Source organism: Panthera tigris, chromosome A3 (genome assembly GCF_018350195.1).
Source record: "Panthera tigris isolate Pti1 chromosome A3, P.tigris_Pti1_mat1.1, whole genome shotgun sequence".
NCBI classification, from domain to species: domain Eukaryota; kingdom Metazoa; phylum Chordata; class Mammalia; order Carnivora; family Felidae; genus Panthera; species Panthera tigris.
Window position 1 is genome coordinate 118,760,551 of NC_056662.1, and position 18,064 is coordinate 118,778,614.

At 41.8% G+C, this 18,064-nt stretch overlaps 1 protein-coding gene across 1 annotated transcript in view; it reads right to left on the minus strand.

Moving 5' to 3' along the window:
- Positions 1-12,697, minus strand: part of RAB10 (RAB10, member RAS oncogene family) — a 79,089-nt gene extending 66,392 nt beyond the window's left edge. Inside the window, exon 1 of the mRNA XM_007088928.2 lies at positions 12,084-12,697. Coding sequence (XP_007088990.1) covers positions 12,084-12,210 — 127 coding nt within the window. The 5' untranslated portion in view covers positions 12,211-12,697. The remainder of the gene's footprint in view (positions 1-12,083) is intronic.
- Positions 12,698-18,064: the final 5,367 nt, after the last annotated feature.

Sequence of the window (18,064 nt, forward strand, 5' to 3'; positions counted from 1 at the left end):
GGGAGCCTGCTTAAAATTCTCTCTCCCTCTGCCCCTCTCCCCTACTTGTGCGCTCTTTCTCTTAGGGGGAAAAAAAAAAAAGAATCAGAATTGTACCGGATTTGTTAGCAACATCAGAAGCTAGAAAATAGACTAATATTTTCAAAACCCTAAGGAACAATTATTTTCAACTTAGAATTCTATCCCTATCAGACCTTCAATTGAATTAAAAAGAATTAAGATGTTGTCAAAATGGAAAGTCTCAAAAAATTTCCTTTGCCATACAAGCTTTTTTCAAGAAGCTACTTAGAAGAGGAAAGGATCCAAGGCAGTAAACCAAAAAACAGTGTCACAAAGAAGAGGCAGTTAAGGGAAGCCCCAAGGCAACAGCAGTACAACAGGCTTAGTTACTAACCAATCTATTACTGAAGCAGGAAGGAGAAAAGATCTAGAAGAGGTGTGTCCAGGAAAAAAAATTATCTCTCTGACAGTATGACTGTATAGATAATCATTCTGAGAGGTTGTTGGAGGATGTAGGAAAACTTGACAATGGGTAAAATGAAATTAATCAAATAAAGAGAATTTTAACTTCAGAGGAAAGAGAGAATCATAATAAATTATTTGGCTTAACAGGGAATATTTACATGAGCATGGAACCACCAGAAACCAATTTGACAAAAAGGAAAAAGAATAAGATGAGATTATAAAACGTTAAAATTCCCATCTAATATTAAATTAATGGGACACGTGGGTGGCTCAGTCAGTTAAGCGTCTGACTTCGGCTCAGTCGTTGAACTTGTGGTTCATGAGTTTAAAGCCCAGCATCAGGCTCTGTACTCACCGCAATGCAGAGCCTGCTTGGGATTCTCTCTCTGCACCCCCCTTTCTGCCCCTCCCCACTTGCGTGTGCGCGCACTTTCTCTCACTTCGAAAAAATAAACTTTAAAAATATAAAAATGGGACGCCCTGGCGGCTAAGTCGGTAAGTATCCGACTCTGGCTCCAGTCATAATCTCAGTTTGTGAGATCAAGTCCCACATCCGGCTCGCTGCTGTCAGCGCAGAGCCTGCTTTGGATACTCTGTCCCCCTCTCTCTGCCCCACCCCTATTCTCACGTGCTTGGTATCTTTCAAAAATAAATAAACATTAAAAAATTTTAAACGGAAAATTAATTAATGACTCAAAAGATATATGGGCATATCATTTGAAAACAGAGGTATGTAGGGGCACCTGGCTGGCTCAGTCAACAGAGTATGTGACTGGGGGTTGTGAGTTTGTACCCCACCATGGGCACAGAGCTTACTTAAAAAAATAAAAATAAGGAGCGCCTGGGTGGCTCAGTCAGTTAAGCGTCTGACTTCTTTGGCTCAGGTCATGACCTCATGGCTTGTAAGTTTGAGCCCCATGTTGGGCTCTGTGCTAACAGCTCAGAGCCTCCGTTGGATTCTGTGTCTCCCTCTCTCCCTGCCCCTTCCCCACTCGTGCTCGCGCTCTCTCTCTCTCTCTCTCTCTCTCTAAAATAAACATTGAAAATAAAAAAAATAGTGGGGCGCCTGGGTGGTCCAGTTGGTTGAGCGCCTGACTCTTGATTTCAGCTCAGGTCACAATCCCAGGGTCGTGGAATCAAGCCCTGTGTCCAGCTCTGCACCGAGCATGGAGCCTGCTTAAGATTCTCTCTCCCTCTGCCCCTCTATCCGGCCCATGCACACGCGCTTGCTCTCTCTCTCTCAAAAACAAAACAAAACAAAACGAATAAAAACATAGAGGTAGGTAACAGAAGAGCTAGACAATGCCTCTCAAGAGCAAGACTGGGGATGGACAGGGATAGGACGAGAGATTTCTTTATTACTAAAAATCTTATACCAGTATTTTATTTCAAATATTATCACTGATAAAAATTTTGAAAATCTTTCAGAAAGCAGAGTGTAAGTTGCTATTATATAAAAGAGTCACTTGAGTCAACTTTCACTCTTATACATAATCTCTGAAGCCTTCAGAACATCTGCACCACCTGATCATGAGATTTAAAAAAACAAAAAACAAAAGGCCTGTACATTCAATAAATGGTACTGGAGCAACTGGATATCCATTCCATAGCCAAAAAAGATTAACTTCAACCTAAAACTCACACCATATACAAAAAGTAACTCAAAATAGATTGCAGGCTCACATGTAAAATGTAAAACGATAAAATTTAGAAAACACCATGGAAGAAAATCTTCAGGATCTAGGACTAAACAGAGTTCTTAGACACCAAAAGCATGATCCGTTAAAAAAAAAAAAAAAAAAATTAGGGGCGCCTGGGTGGCTCAGTCGGTTAAGCGGCCAACTTCAGCTCAGGTCGCGATCTCGCGGTCCGTGAGTTCGAGCCCCGCGTCAGGCTCTGTGCTGACGGCTCAGAGCCTGGAGCCTGTTTCGGATTCTGTGTCTCCCTCTCTCTCTGGCCCTCCCCCATTCATGCTCTGTCTCTCTCTGTCTCAAAAATAAATAAATGTTGAAAAAAAAATTAAAAAAAAAATTAGTTAGACTTCATCAAAATTAAAACTGCTCTATGAATGTCTACATAATGAAGAAGAGACAAGATACAGACTAAGAGAAAATACCTGCAAACCACAAATCCAACAAAGGACTAGTGTCTAAAATGTATAAAGAGGAGTGCCTGGGTGACTCAGGTAACCGTCGGACTTCAGTTCAGGTCATGATCTCACGGTTCGTGAGTTCAAGTTCCACATCTATTGGACTCTGCACTGACAGTATAGAGCCTGCTTGGGATTCTCTCTCTCCCCCTCGCTCTCTGCCCCTCCCCCACTCCCACTTTCTCTCAAAATAAACTGTAAGTAAGTAAATAAATAAATAAATAAAATGTGCAAAGAACTCTCAAAACTCAACAGTAAAAACAATCAAAGAAAATGGGCAACTGACATGAACAGACATTTCATCAGAAGATATATAGATGGTAAATAAGGACATAAAAAGATTTTTCAACACCTCTGGCCAGCAGGGAAATGCAAATTAAAGCCACACTGAGAATATCACTATACAGATACCAGAATAGCAAAATACAAAATAGTAACACCACCAAATGCTGGTGAGGATGCAGAGAAACTAGATCACTCACACACTGCTGGTGGGAATGTAAAATAGTAAAGCCATTCTGGAAACAGTTTGGTAGTTTCTTATAAAACCAAACATGCAATTACCATATGACCCAGTAATTATACTATTGGGCATTTATCCCAGAGAAATGAAAACTTATGATCATATAAAAACCTATATACAAATATTCCTAACAGCTTTATTCACAACAGCCAAAAAGTGGAATCAGCAGTGATGTTCCTCAACAGGTGAATGGTTAAACAAACTGGTGAATGCATACCATGGAATACTACACAATAAAAAAGAACTACCAATATACACAACAACTTGGGTGAATCTCCAGAGAATTATATTATGTGAATAAAAGCCAACCCCAAAAGGTATACCCTGTACAATTCTATTTATATAACATTTACAAAACAACAAAATTTTATAAATGAAAAACAAAGTTCTGGAGTAGATAAATGGGGGCAGGGGTAGGAGTATAGTTAAAAGAACACCAGGGATCTTTGCTTCTTGGAACTGTTCAGTATCTTCACTGTGGTAGTGGCTACATTAACATACACAAGCGATAAAACTATGGAGAATTTAAAACATATACAAATCAAAACAAGTAAAACTGAGAAACAGGGATGCCTGGGTGGCTCAGTCGCTTGGGCATCCAACTTCAGCTCAGGTCATGATCTCGCTGCTTGTGAGTTCGAGCCCTGCGTCAGGCTCTGCGCTGACAGCTCAGAGCCCGGAGCCTGCTTCCAATTCTGTGTCTTCCTCCCTCTCTCTCTCTCTCTCTCTCTCTCTCTCTCTCTCTCTCTCTGCCCCTCTCCCACTCACGCTCTCTTTCTCTCAAAACTAAATAAACACTAAAAAAAAAAAAAAAAAAACCTGAGAAACATAAATATGTAATGTATGTATGTATGCAAATGTAAAATAAGACTGATGTACTGTGCCAGATGTTAATATCCTGGTTGTGATATTACACTAGTTTCAAAAAATGTTTCCACTGAGAGAACTGGGTAGAAGGCACAAGAATTCCCACTGTATTATTTTTTATAACTGCATATGAATCCACAATTGCCTTAATAAAAATTTCTATTAAAACACGTCTGCATATACATCGCTATTAATATGAAAGAAACAAATCAACACTGTCCTTCTATACTGATTTTGATACATTGTACTATTTGGGTCTCCACAAAACTGTTTTTCCTTTTTCTAATGATTTACGACCTTGGATGCTCTGTTTCTGGGCCATACTGGAAACTCTGTGTTCCACCACCAATGGCTGTTTTCCTCAAAAGAAAAAAAAAAAAAAAAAAAAAAAAAAAATTTCATCTCTGGAAAGAAGGATAAACATCAAGCAATCACTTTTGCTTGTAATCCAAAATATGCAGTACTGTTTTCAAAGAAAATTTTTTCTCATTTCAGATTTCTCTTCAGGTGAGTTTTCTGCACTAATATTTTATTCTAACCATTTATTTTCAAAGTCTTTATCTTATAATTCAAATTTTAAAAACTTATTCCAAGGACATTTGGCTGCTTCAGTAGGTAGGACGTGCGACTCTTGGTCTTGGGGTTGTTAAATTCAAGCTCTATGTTGGATGTAGAGTTCACCTAATTACGTAAAAATAAAATCTTCAAGAGAAAAAAAAAACAGGATTCCATTAACCCCCAATACTCATCGATTTAAAGGAAGCAAATCTATGATCTTTACAAGACTTTTATTGGTCTTACAGATTCAGAAAATGTTCTATTAACATTCTCTGTAGCTTCCTTAAACTCTTCCTTTCTGACCTAACCAACTCCATAAGCATTTTTCCCATGCATATCTCTTTAGCTAATTTATATTTCATATTTATACAGAATACATCTTTAGCAATTTATATTTTATGCTAAATAAAAGTTTATAATTTGTAAATCAACACTCAACGAGCTCTAACAGTTCTCTGTTAATTACAGTTCCTACCACAGCACTGGCTGGGCAAACTGGTACTGTTAAAAGTTGAAAGAGATTGCCAATATTTCTATCACTCTTTCTCTTTTTCAAACCGAACAGGCATACAGGTATTCCTTTAACTTATTTGTACACTCTTATACACTGTAATTCTGGAAGTGAAAATAATTATCCTTAACATCAGCTTAGCTCTACTCTGTTAAGCTCTAGGTTTGCAAAGGACAAGTAACCCGAACAAAACTCCTTGATATTTGGTGCTGATACTTGTTACTTCTTCACTCCTGCCAAAACAACAACAAAAACAAAAAACAACACTGCAACTTCATTTTTCAAATAGAAATTGATGAATGGGAGAATTAGCCATCATTAATTTTTTTTTCAAACAAAACCATGAAGTTCTCATAATCAGAAATATGGCCATAGAACTAGATCTGGATTCTAGTAAAAAAGCTTTCACTAATTACCCATAAAATCTTTTGGAACTTACTTCACTTCACCAGTCTGTTTCTTGACTTAAAATTAATTGCAGGATTCTTTTCCTGCATTGATATTTTTTTTCCTAACATCCCAAGGAGCTCCATGTAGGTACACACAACAAAAAGACAGACCAATGATACTACAGTGTGGGAAAGTACCATATAGGATCCTCTTGACTCAAAGACCACTGGTTAACAGTAACTATCACATGGAACACCGAGGAGCTGCCTGTGATTAAATGCTCTTACAGAGAACTAGGTCAAGTGTTGGGTAGCTTTTGTTTTTTGGATTCTTAGTAAAATACACACAACATAAAATTTACCAGTTTTTAAAAACTGTGGTAAAAATTCATATAAGATTTACCATCATGAGTCGCCGGGGTGGCTCAAGTCGGTTAAGCGTCCGACTTTTAGTTTCAGCTCAGGTCGAGCCCCATGGTTGGGGAGTTCCAGCCCCATGCTGGGCTCTGCACTGACAGAGTGGAGCCTGTTGGGAGTGTCTACCCCCACCTCTGCCCCCACTCCATCAAAATAAATAAATAAAAGTTAAAAAAAATATTTACCTATCTTAACAAGTTTTAAGTGTATGGTACAGTAATGTTAAGTATATTCACTTTGTTGTGCAACAGATCTCCAGAACTTTTTCACCTTACAAAACTGAAACTCTATACCCATTAAACAACTCCCTATTTCCCCCTTCTCCCAGTCCCTGAGGGACTATCATTCTACCTCTCACCATTCTACTTTCTGTTTCTATGAATTTGACTTTAGATACCTCATGTAAGTGCAAGCATATAGTGAATATTTGTCTTTTTGTGCATTTAACCATTTTTAAGCATACAGTTCAGTGGCATTACATGATATTCTAATTATTATACAATCATCACCACTACCCTCTCCACAACTTTTTCATCTTCCCAAAGTCAAACTCTGTACCCATTAAGCAATAAATGAAATTCTGTACACATTAAGCAATAACTCCCCATTACCCAGTCTCCGGGCCCTGATAACCACTATTCTACTTTCTCTATGAATTTGCCTATCCTAGGTACCTCATATAAATGATTTCACACAGTATCTGTCCTTTTTTCGGTCTGCCTTGTTTCCCTTAGCACAGTGTTTTTAAGGTATCCATGTTGTTGTATATGCGAGAATTTCATTCCTTTTTAAGGCTGAGTAATATTCCACTCTATGCATATACTACTACATTTTGTGTATCCATTCATGTGGACATTTGGGTTGTTTCTACCATTTGGCTATTGTGAATAATGCTGTTAAATAGATAGTAAGTATGGTGAGGATGTGGAGAAATTGGAACCCTGGTGCAGTGACAGTAAGAATACAAAAGAGTACAGCCGCTGTGAAAAACAATAGGGTGGTTTCCCAAAAACTTAAAAATAGAATTACCACATGATCCAGAAATTCTACTTCTGGGTCTAAACCCAAAAGTACTGAAAGAACTTGAACAGGTAACTGTATGACAAAGTTCATTTTTTTAAAAAATGTTTATTTATTTTGAGAGAGAGAGTATGTATGTGAGCAGGGGAGGAGCAGAGAGGGAGAAGGAGACTCCCAAGCAGGCTCCACACTCAGCACGGAGCCCAATGCAGACATCAATCTCACAACTGAAAGATCACTACCTGAGCGGATATCAAGAGTCATATGCTTAACCAACTGAGCCACCCAGGAGCCCCTGACAAAGTTCATTTTTGATAAGCCAGTCATCCTAATGGGTTGCAGTAACATCTCATAGTGGTTTTGAATTGCATTTCCCTAATTATTAGTGATGCTGAACAACTTTTCATGTGCTTACTGGCCATCTGTAGATCTTCTTTGGAAAAATGTCTGGATAGTTTTTAATCAATCCTAAAACTAGGTATTAAAATGAAAGATTCCTTAGGCACCCTGGCATTCCTATAGCATGAGCTGCTGACTGAGAATCACAGCAAAGTCCAGGCATGTTTAATATGACAGGGGTTTTGCTCATTTCTCTAAAAAGCAGCCTCCCCATATAAATGGGCTCAGTTCAATTAAATCAACCAATTCTTAAATGCAGGTTAGTGGAACCATCCTACTCTAATAAAGCTTAGCAAAAAGGATGCATTCATTATACCTCTCCCAGAGGCAAGAGCCTTTACCAATTTAACTTCTTGCATGGAGCCCAGACAATCCATTTCCCAACAAAAGATATTCCCTATGGAAAAGGTAATAATACACCAAGGCATGGAATGAGGAATTAATACCAAAAAATAGCACATTCAGTAATACAGCCCACTAAAAAATTCTGCCTTAGGACAAGTCCGTGTAACTACCATTAAAGAGTAATGTTTTCCTGACGTCATACTGCCAAGAGGGCTATAACCAAATGGACCCCTGAATAGCTCTCTTTAGCAAATATTTCTCAAACCAGTTTTACCCTAAAATTATTCTACTAGCCAAACAGCTATTATTCTTAAGCAAAATCTGATTGCAATATACTTCACATATACAATGTTCAGAAAGCAGACAGGAAGGAAAATATTAAAATAAAACTGGCCCCTATTCTATATTAAAGGGTCCTGACTGTATTACTTGTCTGCCTGTCTTCATTCATTATTTATCTCACACCCATTAAGAGAAACTTTTTTTTTAATTTTTTTTAATGTTTTTATTTATTTTTGAGACACAAAGCGCTCACTTCGGCAGCACATATATTTTTGAGACACAGAACATGAGCAGGGGAGCGGCAGAGAGAGAGAGGGAGACACAGAATGTGAAGCAGGCTCCAGGCTCTGAGCTGTCAGCACAGAGCCTGACTCGGGGCTTGAACTCATGGAGTGTGAGATCATGACCTGAGCTGAAGTCGGACACTTAACTGACTGAGCCACCCAGGCGCCTCAAGAGAGACTCTTCTAAGTGCTTAGCCTCTATCCACAAAAAACAAACAAAAAACAACAACAACAAAAAACCTCTGCCCTCATGCAGCTTATATTCTAGTGCCCTTGGATTCACTTTGAGAATGGTGAGTGTGGGACATAACAGTAATTTGTTTTTGCAACTCTGCAATAAATGTGACCATAAATATCATAATTTCTGCTATAAATGTGTGGGAATTGAAAGTACACAGAAAAATCTAAATACTGTAGTCTTTGTGAGCACTATGGGCATAATAAGCCCATAAAAATTCTTTCTTCTAAGAATCAATGACCAACAAACAACTAAAATGATTCCATCTGAATAATGAGGGTCTGCCTTCTATCGGCAGTTTGGTCCTTGTGAATACCTACTTCTATTTATTTCTGAATACTCACTTAGCAAGGTAACTACTTACTCAAACCTCAAGAGGTTTTAACAATCAAGTAACAACTCAAATTTCACTATCATTCATAATTAGCGAATGCTCTAGATTTTTTAAAAAACAAAACTAAAGAGATAACCGTAGTCAACTGATAACATTTTTTAAAAAGTAAAAAAATAGCATACAAAGTCACTTCTAGCCAACTAGCTAGTTCAGACTGTTCAGACATACACTGTCCAATATGGTAGCCACTAGCCACAGGTGACTATCGAGCACTTGAAACGTGCCAAACCCAAAGTGAAATTAGTTTCAGTAAATAACATACACACTGAAGAAAAACAATAGAAAATATTTCAACAATTTTTAAATACTGACTACATAATAAGATGATACCATTTGGGGGAAAAGGAGTTAAAACATTATTAAATTCTTCTTTTACTTTTTTAATGTAAAAAAAACCTTTTTTTACTAAATTTTTTCAATATCAAAAAATATGTGGCTCAGATTCTATTTGTTTTAAACAGCACTGGTTTAATAGACTTCTAAACCTGCACACAGAGTGATACATGCAATATCTGTTGGAGCTATACTTAGAATTTCATACTTATTCACTTCTCAGTTCACACTCTTCAGCCTATCTCCTATATCAAAATACCAAACATGTCAAATATTTTTATATCAAAATATGAAACTTTCAGAGTCTGATGTGAAATTGTTTAGCAGAGACTAACAAATATTTGAGTGACCATATGCTCAGGGCATTCAATCCATAAAGTAACTTGTTCTGCTATCCTTCAACAGCCAAAGGTACATATAGTCTGTATCTAGCTAATAAGCACTCTGTTCCTACAGTATGCCTGGCACCATGCTAGACGCTTTACTCTCACTGACCCATAAAATCCTCACAACTACCCTATGTAGTAGATTCTATTTAAAGAAGAAATTGAGAGGCACCTTGGTGGCTCAGTTGCTTAAGCATCCAACTCTTGATTTCAGCTCAAGTCATGATCTCACAATTCAGGAAATCAAGCCCCACATCAAACCCTGCACTGCCAGTGTGGAGCCCACTTGGGATTTTCTCTCTCTGCCCCTCCACTGCTCAAGTGCTCTCTCTCAAAAATAAATAAATAAGCTTAAAAAATAATAATAAAATAATGAAGAAATTGAAGCACAAAGAGGTTAAATAACTTGCCAAAGTCCCACAGCCTGTGGAAGTAGGATTCCAACCAAGCAGGCTCTAACCAAAACCACCACACATTTCCCCTAAAAAAAGGACTACACAAGGGGTGCCTAGCTGAAAGTTGGAAGAGCATGCAACTCTTGATCTCGAAGTTGTGAGTTTGAGCCCCACGTTGGGTACAGAGATTACTAAATAAATACATAAAACTTAAAAAAAAAGAAAAAAAAAAAAGACAGACTACACAAGACTGAGTCATTATCTTATAGGATTGGGTTCTAGTTGTGTGTACGTACCCATTACGAAAAGACTAGAATAGATGGGGCTTAATGCATTGCTTCCTACTCTCATTCCACCCTTCTCAATGGCAGGTTAAAGTTGATCTTGATCTTGCTAAAGGTTTACACTATGCTCCCTTTTCCAGAATTTCTAGGCCCTATCCTATTCCACTGGTCCAATTCCTATGTCCTTCAGGCTTCATTTCAGATACCATCTCCATGCAAGCCTACTCAGATTCCCCCATGATTTAGGCTGGTCCCCTCTCCTCCCTATGTTCATCCCTTTGTAGCACTTCCCACGCTCTGTTGTGACTGCTCAAGGGGTCTACCCTGTTCACCACTTATAGTACCTAAAACCGTGCCTAGCATCAGGTGCTCAATAAATATTTGCTGAACTATCTAACCATGTGACCCACCCAGTTACAGCTAAAAGTGGTGGCATATTAAAAGCAAACTTAGTGGTAGGAAGTGCTAATCCACAAGCAGAAAACAAGTTCTAAATTTCAGGGAATTTATGACAGGTCAAGAGAATAGTATGATACACATCCAATAATGATTGCAATGTCTCCCACCCATCCCGAAAAAACGAAGAGTAAAATTAAAAATCTATTTAAAATTATCATTTGCCCAACTTAATTTCAGTATAATTTCATATGAATTAAGTAGCTAACAAAAATTTTGTCATAAATCCAAATCAACCATTCCAATAATGCTGTAAATTGAAATCAGCTTAATTTTGCAATTCCCAGAGTTCAGAGAAGGCTGCAGTTGCTTTTTAAAATCTCTCAAATATAAAACTAGTTACATGTATAACTGGGTTTCACTGCACTGCCCCAATGCTGAGTGCTGGGTTCCAAATGACAGAGGCAACCATGTATCCTTTAAGATATTTACTGCGTGTGGTTGGGGGGGGGGGGGGGGGTGGGCATTTTTCGCATACAATTCATTTAACACAAGTCGTCTTAATGCCACTAAATTTTCTAACCAGAATCCAAAGGAATTTTCCCAGAGTCTTCCCCTTTTTTTTTTTTTTTCCAAAACCAGAAACCAACTAAAAAGGTCAACCTTTAGTTCTTACTTCCACACTAAGTAATTCTGAAACATAAGGTGAAAGTAAATTAGAAGTTCTACGGCTAGGACGGGCCAAACGTTTTCCCGGAAATTCTAGCGTAAAGTCTAACAGAAGGGAGAACTTCATTCTTTCGGGTTTGAGGACAGAAACTGATCATCTCCCTTAGATTACTGTTTCTGTTGATGTCTGGAAAAGCACTGTGAGGCAAACATGCCATTGAGTCCCACCCCAAGCACTAAGAGCCTCCGATTGTTTGACACATCAATGGATTAGTCAACGCGGGGGAACTCACTTTTCCCCTCTAATTTGCTTTAATTATTCCTCACACAAACCCTCAAGTTTACTCTAAGTTATGACCATACAGAATCTTCTCTTTGCCCTGAAGTATAAATTCAGGCCTTTACCAAATGACCTACGGCTTCAATCCCAACCACTAAAATAAATCCCTTACAAGTATCGTGCATCTAGTAACGCCACACAAATATGGAAAAAGCCAGTGCAGTCGCTTAAAGAAACAGCATTCTGGAACGTGGTTAATGCTGCATATTTTGCATCAGAGGCACCGAACAGAGTAGGAGACTTGAAAGCAAAAGACCGGATGGAAAGCAGAAGACCCCGCCCCAGTAAGCTCGATGTCGATTCAAACAGTAACTTAGGTCTGTCGCTTGGAATCGGAATCACTGAAACAAAGGCGTTTATTACGGGAAGCAAGATGTCTGGAGTAACAGAAACGGTCTGCAGCTACCCAGACCGTACACCATCTTCCCACAGGTCTTACCTATGGTGGAAATAAAGGTGGTATTGAAGGCATCATCCGAAAAACGAAAAAGGACGCAGGTCTTCCCCACTCCCGAGTCTCCGATCAGGAGCAGCTTGAAAAGCAGGTCGTACGTCTTCTTCGCCATTGGGAGGAGCGGCTCAGGCTCTCGCCGCCGGCGGCCCCAAGGGATCGGTCCCTCTCACTACAGCCAACTCCTCGCTCGGGCGTTCTCAGGCCGGAGGACCGGGGAAGCGTGGGAAAAACGAGGGCTCGAGAGGGCGCGGGCGACCTGCGAACGGCCTCGTCGAGGAAGCCCCCCGACGGTGGCGGCGTCCGGTGCCTCCGAGGGCGGCGACCGCGGCTCCGCAGCCTCTCCCAGCCGCTCCGCCCGGTTCCGGGGAGTCGGTCGGGACAAAATGGCCTCCCCTCCCCCCTCAGGGCTGCTCGGCCGGGACGCTCCCACGGGCGAGCAAGCAAGCTCTGCCGTCGAGGGAGTGCGGCGGACGTGAGGACAGTCTCCCTCCCAAGCAGAAACTCCGCGCCAGGACGCGGCGGTGGCAGTGGAGGACCCCGAGCCGACGAGCTCAGCTACATAGCCACAGGAAGCCGAGCCGCCCCGGCCAGAGCCACCTTTTCCCCGTGCCCTCTCACGCCGGCGTGCGCGCTGCCTGAGACGCACGCAAGGACGTACGCCCGCCCTTCCCTCGCGCCCTAGCCCTGCGGATCGCCTCTGCGCACGCGCGCCGGAGCGTGTAGGGGCACGCGGGGGCGGGGAGTGGTGCGCCGGCTCTCCGAGCCTCTGTCTGAGGCCGGACGGAGAAGAGAGAAGGGAGGGGCGAGAGAGGGCGAGGCCGCGGGCGCGCTCCCTGCGGCCGCCTGATAGGGTGCGCCGCGTTAAGAGTACGCCCCGCGGGGAGGCGCTGCCTGGTGACTGCGCAGGCGCTGCACGCTGGAGTAGCCCCTTGACACCCTCTTTCCTCTCGGGGCCGCCTCCCCGGCCGCGCTGAGGATGCCCCCGGTTGTGTGTGTCGCGTGTGTCGAGCTGAGGGGCTTGGCGCAGCAACAGCCCTTGATGGCCGTGAGTTCCTGTGTAGCTGTAGTTCGTAAACGCCAGAAAAAGTGGCGCCCTGGGTCATTAATAGGCTCTTTGCTAAGATGAGACGCATCCTGGAGTGCCCTCCCTGGTGGCTAATGATAACAGGAGAAGCATTAGAGCTACATCCTGGTTTACTTCAGGAGCAAAAGTTGACGTTCCAGAGAACAGGAGTCTGAAATGGAAAAACTGGCCGGGCTGCTCAGGTTGGAATGATGTAATCCGCCTTCCAGGGCGAGGGGAGAAGGACTGAAGAACACCTGGGTGCAGGGAGAAGTCGAAGCTTCGGTGCTGTGCTCTACGCCCAGGACCCGCTCCAGGCCTTGCCGTCCTTTTGGAATGCCCGAGAGCCCAGCAGCGCCATACGGAGGCAGCAGGGCTGGTCCCTGCGGCCAAAAGCTAACCACCGGTGTCCAGAATTGAAGGACAGTGAAGCCAACCCCAACCCGACGCTGCCTCTTCCTTGCCCTTCCTTTTCCTGTGCCTTACACCCTTTCTTCCCTATTAGTTTTTATCCTTTCCTGTTCCTCTTTTTCCTTTCTGTCGTTTAAAGAGTCACGCCCCTGCCCTGCCATTCTCAATGTGCTTCATCGCTGCCAAGCACACCCAGGATGTGGTGGTAGGGCAGTTGAACCTGGTGGGCTAGTTCAAACTCCTACAAGAGAAAACCCTGAGGCATCTGGAAACAGGGTTTGAGAGAGAAGTAAAAACTACATTTTTACATCCGCCACCACCCCCAAAACGTTTGTGCGTTTAATACGTAATTAAAATTGTTCTTCGAGGCTGTTAGGGTAATCGTATTTCAATCTCCCATTTTTTAAAGACTTGGCTTGCATTTTTCCTTCCCAACCACCCCTGAAGCTTCACTACTGAAAATGCTCGTCTTCTCTGATACATCTCGCTCTTCAGTTTGTTTCTGTGATTGCTCTTGTCACTTAAACCTTATCCTCTATGGATCATTCTTTCTATAGTTGGGAATGCCTTATGATAATGCCAACAATTCTAATATAGGCTGGCTATGCAAATCACAAAATGAGCTATGATCAGTGCTTCACAGGTTTGTCATCCATTAAGAGGCATTACATTGAGCACTCCGGAGTGTTAGCATGATTCTCCCTTTCAAATAAGTTTAACTCAAGCCCCAGTGTTGTAAAGCATTTCTTAAATGTTATTATTTCTAAATGTAGAAAGCCCAATTAATTCCATGACATAAAATTTGGGAATAAGGGCAGTTACATATAAAAAATAAATTGGGGCGCCTGTGTGGCTCAGCCGGTTGAGCATCCAACTCTTGATCTCTGCTCAGGTCTTGATCTCTGGGTCATGGGATCCACCCCCGCATCAGCCTTGTGCTGACAGCACAGAGCCTGCTTGGAATTCTCGCTCTTCTTCTCTCTGTATCTCTGCCCCCTCCAAATAAACTTGAAAAATTTTTTTTAAAAATTGAAAAATAAATTTAGAAACTTCACGTTTTATCCTAGCTCTTTCTTTTTTTACTGTTTATTTGGTTTGAGGGAGAGCTGGAGCACGCAAGTGGGAGAGGGGCAGAGAGAGGGAAAGAGAGAATCCCAAGCAGGCTCCTCAGTCAGCGGAGAGTCTGACACGGGGCTTGAACCCACAAACCATGAAATCACAACCTGAGCCAAAATCAAAAGCTAGATGCTTAACTGTCTGAGTCACCCAGGCACCCCTATCCCGGGTGTTTGGAGCAGTTACAGCACGTGGAGCTTTTTCTCCATGGGCTCCATATTCTGAAACCTTAGGAGTGAACTGCACTTATTAACAAATTGTATTTATTATTGGGTCTGGATCATAGAATTTTAGAGCTTTCATATCTTTTACATCATAATTCAACTCCTGTGTGTAATTTACAGATAAGTCTAAGGCTTAGAGAGGTTAGAGACTTGCCAGAGGTCACATATTAGTGGCAGAGCCAGCACTATATGCAAGGGGACAGGGAAGAAGACCTCTACAGGACATCACATTGTATGGAGGTGGGAATTGGGAGGCTCAGCCAGTTCTCAATGTTCAGCTTCCCCAAAGTTAATTAATAGTTTTGCTGAAGTAAGACCTAAGCATCAAGCTATGTTGCCACGGAAGATGGCTGGAATGATCAAGGCACGAAAGGCCTCTGACTTTAGGGGGGAAAAAAGAATAAAATGGGGTCTATGTAGGCCTAAAAGGAAAACATAGTGTTATGAAGTAATATTTGATAAATCCTAAAACTTAGTGAAAGAAAATGCCAATTTAGTTAGTACTAGCTTAGGATTTATGCCCTTAAAAATTTTTCTCTGTAAATCTTGCCCAAATATTTGCAAAGCCAAGAAAGAAAATAGATATATTTATATGCTCATATTATTAGTTAAGGTATTATTTCTATATCTTTCTAGAGAACACGCAGCTGACCAAAGTCATGTTTCCAGTCCTCTGCTTCAACTTTTAGGACCTGCCTTTAAAGCTTATAGGAAATTTCTACCTTGGTGCCCGCCCCCCCCCCATTTGTGCTCCCTCTCTCTCTCTCTCTCAGAAATAAACAAACATTTAAATTAAAAAAAAAAAAAAAAAGGAACATTCTACCTTGGGACGCCTAGCTGGCTGGGTCCAAAGAGCATGTGATTCTTGATCTTTGAGTCTTGAGTTCGAGCCCCATGTTAGGGGTAGAGATCACAGACAGACACAAACAAACAAACTTTAAAAAAATTCCTGCCTCAGAAGATCATTATTATGCCTCAGGATCATCATTATTCCTCTTCCTGCATGTATCTTCCATCCTCTGTACCTGATTTCTTCCTCTGATTTCTCTGCCCCTTGCTCTCTCTATCCTTAAAAATGGAGTTATTCCCGTGAATGGCAGTCCCACTGCTATGTCGTCACCTGGCCATAAAAGCTACCACTCCAATCTCAGGGATTTTGCCTATTTGCTAGTGCCTACCTCCTGCGTTCACTCTCCCAGCCTTCAGCAGAGATTTCCATGAGGAAGGGCTTTGTTAGACATCCCTGATTGCTGAGAGGCTGCAACCATTCTTCTCTCCATCACCTGCCAATATTCTGCTCTGCCTACATATCTTGACTTAGTCCTACCTCTTGTTAGAGAATGATTGCCCCATGAGCCTTCCCATCCCATTGGATGTGTTTGTCCTAAGCTTCTCCGGGGATACCTCAGTTCTGAAATGCCAGACTACTCAGCTGGCACTTAATGGCAAGCCCTAGCCAATGAGCTTTATCTCCTATCCCAGCTTCCTCACATTAGTCTCCAGACAAACTGAACTAGTCGTTTTTTTCTGCAATTACTATGCATCTTCTTGACTTCATGCTTAGTTTCACGTGGTTCTCTCCATGTGAAATGCATCCCCCCTCCCCCCACCTCTATCCCTTCAGCCTTCAGCTTAAATATCCTCGCCATGGCCTGTCTTCAGCAACACTCTTGCTGGAAGGAATTTGTTTCTCTTTTGTAATACATATTTATCTTTAGAAACTTAGAACCTGCAGATAAACAAAACAAAAATATTTAATTATTAAAAATTCTACTCCCGGGGCGCCTGGGTGGCTTGGTCGGTTAAGCGTCCGACTTCGGCTCGGGTCATGATCTCACGGTCGGTGAGTTCGAGCCCCGCGTCGGGCTCTGTGCTGGCAGCTCGGAGCCTGGATCCTGTTTCGGATTCTGTGTCTCCCTCTCTCTCTGCCCCTCCCCTGTTCATGCTCTGTCTCTCTCTGTCTCAAAAATAAATAAACATTAAAAAAAAATTAAAAAAAAAAAATTCTACTCCCAGGATTACCTGGCTGACTCAGAGAGCACGTGACTCTTGATCTTGGGGCTGCGAATTTGAGCTCCATGTTGGACACAGAGCACACTTAAAAAAAATCTACCCCCAGAGATAACCCCTATTAGTATTTTGATGAATAACCATGTAAATATTCTTCCCGTAGCTCTTTATTTAGACACTTCTTACACATTTTCCACATTTATAAAGATATTTGTGTACATATTTTATCCAATTGGAGTCTCCTTAAGAGCTTGTGACTATTATATTCATGACTTTGCAAAGAGTCTTCAACATATCAGAAAGTCAAAACATGTTTATTGAAGAGAAAATAAAATGAAAGTCACCAGGTCGCTTTTTTCCCTAGAAAACAATACTAATTTGGAGAAATTCTCAGTGTCAGAAAAAAAAAACTGAAAACTCAGAAGAGAGGGCGCCTGGGTGGCTCAGTCAGTTAAAGATCTGACTCTCGATTTCGGCTCAGGTCATGACCTCAGAGTTCCTGAGTTTGAGCCCCACGTTGGGCTCTGTGCTGACAGCAAGAAGCCTGCTTGGAATTCTTGGTCTCCCTCTCTCTCTGACTCTCTCCAACTCACGTGCATGTGCTCTCTCTCTCTTAAACATTTTACTTTACCTTTTTTAACGTTTATTTATTTTTGAGAGAGACAGACAGAGTGCAAGCCGGGGAGGGGCAGAGAGAGAGGGAGACACAGAATCCAAAGTAGGTCCAGGCTTTGAGCTGTCAGCACAGAGCCCGACGTGGGGCTCAAACCCACAAACTTCGAGTTCATGACCTGAGCCAAAGTCGGACGCTTAACCGACTGTGCTACTCAGGCGCCCCAATAAATATTTCTTTTTGATAGAGCGTGCGCAAGTGAGCGAGGGGCAGAGAAAGAGAGAGAGAATCCCAAGAGGGGAAGAGAGAGGGAGAAAGGGAGAGAAGCAGGGCTCCTGTTCACCTGAAGCGGGGCTGGTGCTCACCCAAAGCGGGGCTCTAGCTCACCCGATGTGCGACTCAAACTCACAAACCATGAGATCATGACCTGAGCTGAAGTCAAGATGCTTCACAACTGAGCCACCCAGGCGCCCAAATAAATAAACATTTTTTTAAAAATAGAAATATAAAAATAAATAAAAGTGATTAT